This window comes from Odocoileus virginianus, unplaced genomic scaffold, assembly GCF_023699985.2.
Source record: "Odocoileus virginianus isolate 20LAN1187 ecotype Illinois unplaced genomic scaffold, Ovbor_1.2 Unplaced_Scaffold_24, whole genome shotgun sequence".
NCBI classification, from domain to species: domain Eukaryota; kingdom Metazoa; phylum Chordata; class Mammalia; order Artiodactyla; family Cervidae; genus Odocoileus; species Odocoileus virginianus.
The window spans coordinates 437,864-448,809 of NW_027224286.1; the positions used below are offsets into that span (position 1 = coordinate 437,864).

Consider the following 10,946-nt stretch of genomic DNA (forward strand, 5'->3'; position numbering starts at 1 on the left):
CATGCAGTAATTTAGAGAAACAGGAAGCCTTCAGACACTTTTGGTCCTTGCTGCTGTTATGGTCATAAGTGAAAAATTTGACCTTTACATTAAAAGTGCTGTGGACTTCATCATCTCTGAAGACACCACTCATGCTGTACCTCATCTGGATAATGAATTGCACTCACTGGGTCGAATGTAATATCTGACACTTCTGTATAGCCAATACAGTGTTGAGTTTTATTTATATATAGTTCATGGATTTTGAACAATGATGAAAAATCCATATTAATTGGAGGATCTCATAAGGTCTTATGAAAAAGCATAAGAAATTAAAATTAGAGATCCATAATTTCTTCAGATACCCCTGCATGGATCTGTTAGAACACATACTTCAACCCAGTCAATTCTTAGCCCTTACCCTTCTTACCCTTTCTCTTTTGCATGAAAATGAGAACTTTTCATGGCCCTTTTGGTGACATGTGGTTTCATTTCAGGAACGACTGACCTCTGAGGATGTGGCCATCGAATTCACTCAGGAGGAGTGGGAATTCCTGGACCCTGCTCAGAGGGCCTTGTACAGGGATGTGATGCTGGAGACCTACAGGAACCTGCTGTCTGTGGGTGAGGATGACTTCCTTCCAGAGCTGCCGTTGGGTATCTGCATTTTCCCTGTGTGCCCCTTGGGAGGCCCTGATGTCTTTCATCTGAGAGTTCTGGTGACTCGGGCATGACACAGCTTCACAAGGTTAAACTGACCCGCTTCAGATGCTGTGTCTGTCTCATGTCACATCTGAGGTTGTCCCAGAGCTTAATTATGTACAAAGCTCACTGGCAAATGTTAAAAGAAAAACACCAAAAAACCCGATTTCCTATTTTCTACCTTTTGACTTTTGGCTCAGTGTTTAAAAAAATCCACAGCACTTTAGATTTCTTTCTTCTGATAACCCTGAATATCTATTTCTTTTTGTTTGTTTTGCTTGCTTGTTTACTTTTTTTGGCTGCACCATTCTGCATGTGGGATCTTAGTTCCCTGACTAAGGATCAAACCTGCACCCCCTGCATTGGAAGTGCAGAGTCTTAACCACTGGATCACCAGGGGAGTCCCAGAATTTCTGTTTCTGATCTGAATATTATCTCCACATTGGAGCAGGAGAAAAAGCTCTGGACAGTGGGGAGTGATGTAAAAATAGCCAAAGATACAATGTATAAAGAAAAACGAGTATCTCAAAAGGGCTGTTTTTTTCTGGTTAGGAGTGGGACAAGCTGGTGGATTGGACTCCTCTGTGGTTGTTACTTAGGAAGATGTAAGGAGAGTGGGTGGAGAGATCGTTTTTTTGATGCTAGATCCTACAAGGGGAGCATATGTGAATCTCGCGGGCTCTTAGCTTGCCATCTGTAGGTCGAGCGCATGGTCCCATCTCAAGATCCTGTAATATCTGACCTTCATGTTGTATTATTTTTACTCTTGTACTGCTCTACCCAGTCTGGGAATGTCAGCTGTTCCCAATGTTACATTCTCCTTACTTTGTATCATTTTACCTCTTAAATTTCTTTGAAATATATTCCTGAGGAGTCTGAAATTTTATCTGGTTTCCTTGCTGTGATAATCCACCTATGTTTAATTGGCAGCCTCTGGTGAGTCTCTGTGGAGTGGATTTACTAGGTAACAGAAAACTGTGATGGAGACACTATTCTTAATGTTATTTTCTTGCTCCGTTCAAAGTCACCACTTGAAGCTATCCAGTAGAGTAGTCAGTATGTTCTAGGATTATGAGAGAGAAAGTATCACGAGAGCCTGATACATCTTTCCAGGTTATTTTCTGTCTTTGGAGACTCTGTCAAGGGCACCATGACACTGTTGTTCATGTGTATCAAGGACCATATATTTTAGCCTCTGTAAATGGTATGGGAATTTATCCCAGGACAACTTTGTCCCAGTTCACATTCTCATATCTATGAGGCTATTGGCTGCACTGTTGTTCTGTGCATTGTAAGTATTTTTTTATTTTATCATTGAGTTCAAATTTCTTTGTTACTCTAGTGTTTCTGTTTTGTATTTGCAATGCGTTGGATGGTTGATTGGGGAATGGTCCCTACAGTGGAACTGGTGATCAGTCCCTCTTAAAATTCTTTATATATTCTTTGTACTCATTTACTATGAGATGTATGATTTCCACATATTTTCTCTTCTACTATTGATTGTCTTTTCAAACTCACTGCACTTTAATGGACAGTAGTTTATAATTTTGATATAGTTCAATTTATTAATATCTGGTGTTATTTTGTGGCCTGTGCTTTTGGTGTTATATCTGGTAAATCATTTGTGGGTCCAATTTCCAGAAACATTTCCTGCACGTTTACTTCTAGAAGTTTTATACATTTGGGACTTAGGTTTAGGTCTTTGAACCATTTTGAGTTCATTTTTGTCTGTAGTGTAAGATAATGTTCCAAGTAAATTCTTTTGCTGGTGGGTATTCAGTTTTGTCAACATGTCTTGTTTCATAGACTGCTTCCCCCATTTAGTAGTTTTTATACCCTTGTGAAACATCGTTTGAACATCTCCGCAAGAGGTGTTTTTGTTTTTGTTTTAACCATTCTTTTTAGCTATGCTACTGCTTCTGCTGCTAAGTTGTGTCAGTCATGTCCGACTCTGGGACCCCACAGACGGCAGCCCACCAGGCTCCTCTGTCCCTGAGATTCTCCAGGCAAGAACACTGGAGTGGGTTTCCATTTCCTTCTCCAATGCATGCATGCATGCTAAATCGCGTCAGCTGTGTCCAACTCTGTGCAACCCCATAGAAGGCAGCCCACCAGGCTCCTCTGTCCCTGGGATTCTCCAGGCAAAAATACTGGAGTGGGTTGCCTTTTCCTTCTCCACTTTTTAGGTATGGTTAATTTACATTGTTATGTTTCCAGTATACTGAAATTTTCAAGATACTTAATATAGTTCCCTGAGTTAAGTCGTAGGTTCTTGTTGTTTATCTATTTTGTATATATATTAGTTTGTATATATTCAGACTCCTAATATATCTCTCTCTTTCCTGCCCCCGCCACCATCCTGCACTATCCCCTTTGGTAAGCATAAGTTTGTTATTTATGCTAGTGAGTTTATTTTGTGAATAACTTCATTTGTATCATTTATTTCAGTTCAAGATATAATATCCTATGATATTTGTCTTTCTCTGTCTGATTTCACTTAGAATACTCCCTCAGTCTGTCTATATTGCTGCAAAAGGCATTACTTCATTGTGTTTTATGCTGTGGAGGTGGCAACCCACTCCAGTCTTCTTGCCTGGAGAATTTCATGGACAGGGGAGTCTGGTGGGCTGCAGGCCATGGGGTCTTAAAGAGTTGGGACACGGCTGAGCTACTTTCACTTCACAATATTCCCTTTTATATGTGTACCACATATTCTTTATCCCTTTGTCTGTCAGTGAACATTTAGGTTGCTGCCATGTTTTGCCTGGTATAAACAGTGCTGCTAAAAACATTGGGGTGCATGTATCATTTTGAATTAGTTTTCATCCTTTCTGGATATATGCCCAGGATTGGAATTGCTGGTTCAGGTGATAGCTCTATTTTTAGTTCTTTATGAAACCTCCATGCTATTCTCCAAAGTGGCAGTACCAATTTATGTTCCTTCCAACAGTGTAGGAGGGTTCTCTTTTCTCCACACCCTCTCAAGCATTTATTGTTTGTAGACTTTTTGATGGTGTTCATTCTGACCAGTGTCAGGTGATTTTGATTTGCATTTCTCTGATAAGTAGCGGCGTCGAACATCGATTCAGGTGACTGTTGGCCATCTGTTTGTCTCCTTTGGAGAAATACCTGTTTTGATCTTCTGCCCAGTTTTTGATTGGGTTATTTATTTGTTTGTTTTGATATTAAGCTGTATGAACTGTTTGTATATTTGGAAATAAATCCCTTATAGGTAGCATCATTTGCATATATAGTCTCCTAGTCCAAAAGTTGTATTTTTGTTCTTTTTTTGGTTTCCTTCGCTTTGCAAAAAGGTTTTAGATTTAATTAGGTCTCATTTGTTTGATTTTGCTTGTGTTACCATGACTCTAAGAGAGATCCAAAAAAAACTTTGCTGACATTTATGTCAGTGTTTTGCATTTGTTTTCCACTATGAATTTTATAGTATCTGGTCTTGCATTTAGATGTTTAATACATTTTGAGTTTATTTTTGTATGTGGTGTTAGAAAATGTTGTAATTTCATTCTTTTTCATGTAACTATCCATTTATCCCAGCATCACTTATTAAAGAGACTTCTTCATTCAGTATTCTTTTCTCCTTTGTTATAGAATAATTGACTGTAAGTAAATGGGTTTATTTCTGGGTTTTCTATCCTGTTCCACTGATCTGTGTTCTGTTTTGTGCTATTATCATATTGCTGTGATGACTGTAAGTTTGTGGTTTAGTCTGAGTCAGGGAACATCATTCCTCCAGCTCTGTTCTTCCTTCTCAAGATCGTTTTAGATACCAGAGTCTTTTGTATTTTGGTGCAAATTAAATTTTTCTTTGTTTTATGAAATATGTCATTGTTAATTTGATAAGGGTTGCATTGAATATGTAGATTGCCTTGGATAGTATGGTCATTTTGACAGTATTACTTCTTTCAATCCAAGAACATGGTATATGTTTCCATCTGTTTGTGTCATCTTTGGTATCAGTCATCAGCATCTTACAGTTTTATGAGTACAGTTCTTTTGACTTTTTAGGTAGGTTTATTCCTTAGAATTTTATTCTTTTCTATGAGATGGTGAATGGCATTGTTTCATTAATTTCACTTTCTGATATATCATTATTAGTGTATAGAAATGCAGCAGTTTTCTATATATTTTGTATCCAGCAAGTTTACTCTGTTCATTGATGAGGTCTAGTAGTCATCTGGTGGCATCTTCGGGATTTTCTGTGTGTAGCATCATAGTGACAGTTTTACTTTTTTATTTTTTTAACTTGAATTCCTTTTATTTCTTTTTCTTTTCTGATTGTTGTGGCTAGGACTTCCAAAAATATGTTCAATAAAAGTGGCAATAGTGAACATTCTTGTCTTATTCATGTTGTTAAGGGGAGTGCTTTCAGTTTTTCCCTGTTGAGTATGATGTTAGCTGTGTGTTTGACATATACAGTCTTAATTATGTTGAGGTAGGGTCCATCTGTGCTGACTTTCTGAAGGGTTTTTATCATAAATGGCACTTGAATTTTGTCAGAACCTTTTCTGCATCTATTGATGATCATATGGTTTTTAGTCTTCAACTGTTAATGTGGTGTATCATACTGAATAACTTGTGGATATTGAGAAATCTTGCATCCCTGCAATAAATCCCACTTGATCATGGTTTATGATCCTTTTATGTATTAGTAACTGTTTGAATCTGCTCTTTTGAACTCAGGGAAAGTCTAGGAGAATAAAGCCTTTTTCTACAAAAAGGAAAAGGCTCAGAAAGGCTTTTGTAACTGGGAAGGTCCTCCAGAGTCAGTTTCAATCCCTCCTTTTCTTTGATACTCCTCGATCTTGAGATGAACATGTGTGGAAGAAGAAACGAAGTAAATGTCCAATAGAGAGGTTAATCATACTTGGCAGAGGAACCCAGGTTTAGATAGGCTTTTCCTGGATGTTCCTTCTGATTTCTGCTAATAAGATTCTACACAATATCCTGGAATATTGTGTATGTTTTTCTTGAATATAAGCATTCCATTGTAACTTACAAAATTCACAGTTGAAAAGTTTCTCAGGACATAACCTCAATCACTCTGTGCATCCATGATAACTCACAAACCATTTCAAGATGGGATGACTGAATAAGAGTTAAAGAGACTACTTCTGTCTTGTATCTTCCTTGATATTTTCTTTCTAAGTTCCTTGTATTTTTTTTTTAATATTTTCTAATCTGTTCCTTTGGTGGGTGGTCATGTTTACAAATAAGTTTTCTCAGTCTGTAGGTTCAGATTCATATCCTGGTTCTCTTACCACTTTGTGGGCCAATTGGGTGTGTCTCCTGCTCTGATTAGAGAAAAACATGTTAATTTACCTCAAGCCTTTTAAAGCAAATTAGTGCTGTCAGTTGGCTTACAGTAGTGCATGTTTTATAGTAAATACTCAAAATTAACTTTTGTTTAAAAAAGGTAATATCTATATTCTGTCATGTTCTTGATGATATGACTTTATCTACATTATATCTTTTTAAATTTTTATTTATTTTTTAATTGAAGGATAATTGCTTTACAGAATTTTGTTTTCTGTCAAACCTCAACTACATTATACCTTGTATGCTTTTCACTTGCAACATTTTTCAGCAATACTGTGTCTGACCCTAGTCAATAAATACACAAAGCACTCACTTTTTATTTATTATATTTTGGTGCCATTTAACCAGGTAATTAAGAATAGTGCATGGCTAGAGATTAGCCTTCCTTGGTGGCTCAGTGGTAAAGAATTCACCTGCTAATGCAGAAGATGCAGGTTTGATCCCTGAGTCAGGAAGATCCCATGGAGAAGGAAATGGCAACCCACTCCATTATTCTTGCCTGGGAAATCCCATGGACAGAGGAGTCCTGTGGGTACAGTCCACGGGGTCGCAAAGAGTCAAACACAACTGAGTGACTGAACAACAACAACATAGGCAGGGATTGCTTTGGTTCTTGGCTGTTAGAAAACTGGTGAATATTTTACGTCTCAATTTATGTGTCATTTACAGATGATGGTCTTTTAGCGTGTATTCTGCAATACAGCTGACACATACTACTTGTTAACATTGTAAAATGCCTTTTCTTTTTGGGTACGTAGTTCTATAGCAGATTTAGAAAACTATGTTGTTTCCAAAAAATTGTTTTAGTCATATTCTTCATTTTCTCATTTGTTTTCAATTGTAAACAACCAATTATGAATAGTTAATTATTAATTGGGTAAGCTTGGTTTTGGATTATTTACTGTTACAATATATAATATATTGTTTAGAATTTATTTATGTACAGTAAGTATGCAGAATACAATGATAGTGTAATATTTTTCTTTTCAATTTGAGACAACTGTTGATTGATATGTTCCTAGGGGTCCTGGTAGAAAATAACTCTGTTTTTGAGAGTTGGCATAAGATTGTCCAATGTGAGTGTGTTTGGCATATGGTTTTTAAAACTAGGCTACTTTAATGGTGAATTTATGTTATCATGCTTTCTCATGTTAAGAATTCTATTCCTTTAGTGTTTCTAAAAGCTTAAGGTCATCATTGTGGTGTTTCATAACTTGGTGTATTACTTTTGGTGTAATAGATATTCAACATGAAACATTTATTTTTGAATTATTGTGAGCAGGTACCTATGGTTCTTTTTATCTTGTAGATATCTCTCCTACACATGTGATCAAGCATTTACAACCCAAAGCGAACAGTGATAAACGAGAACCATTCCAAACATTGATGCTGGGAAGACCTGAAAGCTGTGAAATCAAACATTTTCATCTTTGGGAAAGTCAGGAAAATATGTGTGACATTGAGTGTCAGGGGAGAGATGACAAAAGAAATTACAAAGGAACACCTGTAAGCCTTGATGGAAATGTGCCTGATGGAAGAGATTCACATGATAGAAAGGATGCAGGAATCAAGCCCTTTGGAAACAGGCTTGGATTTAACTTTCAAGATAAACTGCAGATATTTCAAACTGGCGGGACAATTTCTGAATATAATGAAGTTGAGAGGTCTGTCAACAACAGTTTCTCATTTTCACCACTTCAAAGAATTCCTCCTTGTGTCCAAACCAGTGTTTCTAATATATATGGGAATGATTTTATGAATCCTTCAGTAATAACACAAGACCTCAAAGCACACAGGGAAAAACCTTACAAATGTGATGAGTGTGGGAAAGCCTATCTTAAGGGCTCATACCTCATTAAACATCAGGCCATCCATATAAGAGAGAAATCACATAAATGTGAAGTATGTGACAAATTGTTTGATCAAAGTTCACAGCTTGCACGTCATTTGAAAATTCATTCTGAAGTGAAATGTTACAAATGTAATGAGTGTGGCAAAACCTTTAATGATAGCTCCACCCTTGCTAGACATCAGATAATCCACTCGGGAGCAAACTTACATAAATGTGATGTATGTGGTAAAATCTTTGGTCCGAATTCATTCCTTGGAAGTCATCAGAATATCCCTGCAGGAAAGAGAAGTTACCAATGTGATGAGTGTGGCAAAACCTTTACTGACAGCTCAAACCTCAGGAGACATCAGAAAATTCATACAGGAAAGAAATTATTTAAATGTGATATATGTGACAAAGTCTTCAGCCGAAATGCACACCTTGCTGGTCATCAGAGGGTTCATACTGGAGAGAAACCTTACAAATGTAATGAGTGTGGCAAGCACTTTAGTCAACCTTCACAGTTCATAAGTCATAAGAGATTTCATACTGGAGAGAAACCTTACAAATGTGATGAGTGTGGCAAGGCCTTTCGTGTAAAGTCAGTCCTTTTAAGTCATCAGACAGTTCATACTGGAGAGAAACCTTACAAATGTGATGAGTGTGGAAAAGTCTTCGGTCAAAAACCACATCTTCGCCTTCATTGGAGAATTCATACTGGAGAGAGACCTTTCAGATGTAATGAGTGTGGCAAGTTCTTCAGTCGAAATTCACACCTTACAAGTCATCGGAGAATACATATAGAGAAACCTTTCAAATGTTTCGAGTGTGGAAAATCCTTTACTCAGGTCTCAGCACTCACTAAACATCAGAAAATCCATACATGAGAGAAACTTATGTGAATGTGGTATATGGTAGAAGTCTTCAAAATTCAAAGTTCAAACTTCACACCCTACTGTTGGTCAGAGAATTCATACTACTGAGGAACCATACAAATATCATGAGTGTGGCAACATCTTAGGCTTCATGAGAAAATTCATACTGGATAGAAGCCAGATATATATGTGTTTATTAGTCAGGTTAGAACATGTCAGGTAGAACATGAATTCATTCTAGAAAGATTCCTCACCAGTTTCACAAATGTGAAAAAAAAACCCTATCCTCACAGCTCACATCTCGCCAGTAGTATCAGAGTATTTATCCTGGAGAAAACACACAGCAATGTAATGTGTGTGGCAAGGATCTTACCCAAAAGTCACAAGATAGGAACATAGTGGAGCCATACTTCCCAGGCTCAGTGGTTGTGGCAAATCCTTTACCTTTTTCACTATATGTATTCTCTGATGACTTCAGTTCAGGTACTCAGCAACTGCAGTAAGTCCATATTTGAAGAGAAGCTATAGAGATCTTTTCGTGTAAAAGAAACCCGAATTCTAACTCAGCAAAGTTGATTCTTTGGGACAGTAGTCCACCATCTTTTTGGTCTCCTGGCTTTCTGAATAAAGTCACTATTCCTTGCCCAACAAGTAGTCTCTCAGTTTATTGGCCTGTTGTGTGGTGAGCTCTAAGAGCTTGGCTTTGGTAATACATTGATCAAACGCATTTGCTACATGCGTTTCATGATGGTCTCTGGGAAGGAATCAGTGAGATGAAGGGGCCGACTTCATTAGATACGATTCATTCAGATCCGTGTTTCCTGGAAAAACACACAGCCTGAATTATGAAATTCAGTAGTGTGTGTGAATTAGCAACAGGGAGGGCGGAAAATAATGTAAACCTAGGACATGACTCATCATGGTCAGTAGGATCAGGAAGCCCTTCCGTACATAGTCCAGCCTGTTATAAAAGATAATGTTCTACCAACTGACCTTGAACAGAGTAGGCAAGATGTTAAAAGGACTGGGCTTTTCGTAGGAGGAGAGGGACAGTTACCAGGGACTGATGGTGTGCTAGGAACAATGCATAGGAAAAGGGTCATGTTCTCCATTGGATAGAAATAACTGTTGTATGTATGATTAAAGAAGAGTTACTCTTATTTGTGGAAATTGAAGACAGAGCTGTCACAGTCTTTGTAGACCGGGACCTGGGGACTGGAGTCGACGAGAAGAAGGACGCAGGGGACCCAAGTCTCGAGTGAAACAAGGGTGCTTTATTTGCAGAAACGCATGTTTATATATCTTCATACAAGGCAGCTTTAGGCAGTAAAAAAATTGAGCAAAAACAAAGCCAAGCAAATAACAATCTTCAAAGGGCCAGAAAGCATTCCATATCCTGAGTAAGAGGGGCATAACTGAATAGATTACCTTTAAGTAAAAGGTCACTGAAAGGAATCCAAGCAGGTGCCCTTTCTCATGATCTCAGTCCTGAGAACTGCGTGCAGCTCTGCTCATTCCTATTTTCCAGGAACTGATAAGGAACAGAGAGTCCTTGAGAAATGGCACACAAAAGAAGAAAATGCAACATATTGGATCCCTTAAAGTTGAACGTCCCCTGACAATTCCCCCTTTTTAATTTTTTCATAATTGGGGGTGACTGTAGATACTTTTGTGAAAAAGGCCCTGACCAATTGAGTTTGTTTAGTTTTAATAAATTTAGTTGAAAGCATAGGTATATTACAGATATAATCACCAGGATAATTATCAACATTATAGTTCCAGTTCCAATAATATATGTAATGCTTTGAAACCATCCTCGAGGGTCTAGTCCAGATAATTGATCAGCTAGCTGTTCAGCTAAGGTGTCCAAATTGTTGGAAAGAGGGTAGACTCTTAGAGAAAGTTTCAAGTATTTACTTTTGCAACAATTGTACATTTAAGGAAGCATTATTATGTATATCTTGCAAATGAAATTTGATTTGTTCCCAATTGTAAGCACTATGGTTGAACCAAACAGGAGTGATACAAAATTGAGTAGAATTCCAATCACAATTTAATAATACTTGTTTTGTAAATCTATTAATTGATCTCCAACCCATTGGATGGCTGTTTTTAATTCCTGAATTTTATCTTGAACTTTTTCATCTATCTGAACCTGAGTGACCCATATAGTATGAGCATCTTTAGTCCAATTTTGAATAAAGTTTTGTGTTTGAATTGAA

General features: G+C 37.4%; 1 protein-coding gene across 2 annotated transcripts; it reads left to right on the plus strand.

Moving 5' to 3' along the window:
- The first annotated feature begins 114 nt into the window (after positions 1–114).
- LOC110123532 (zinc finger protein 347-like) lies at positions 115–10,946 on the plus strand. 2 transcript variants are annotated; one of them, XM_070463062.1, is made up of 2 exons: positions 115–603; positions 7,328–10,946. In XM_070463062.1, the coding sequence occupies exons 1-2, from the start codon at positions 570–572 to the stop codon at positions 8,734–8,736; spliced, it is 1,443 nt and encodes a 480-aa protein (XP_070319163.1). In that variant the 5' UTR covers positions 115–569; the 3' UTR covers positions 8,737–10,946. The 2 variants fall into 2 exon arrangements, with proteins under 2 accessions (XP_070319163.1, XP_070319164.1); XM_070463063.1 differs by lacking the exon at positions 115–603 and adding an exon at positions 1,014–3,057.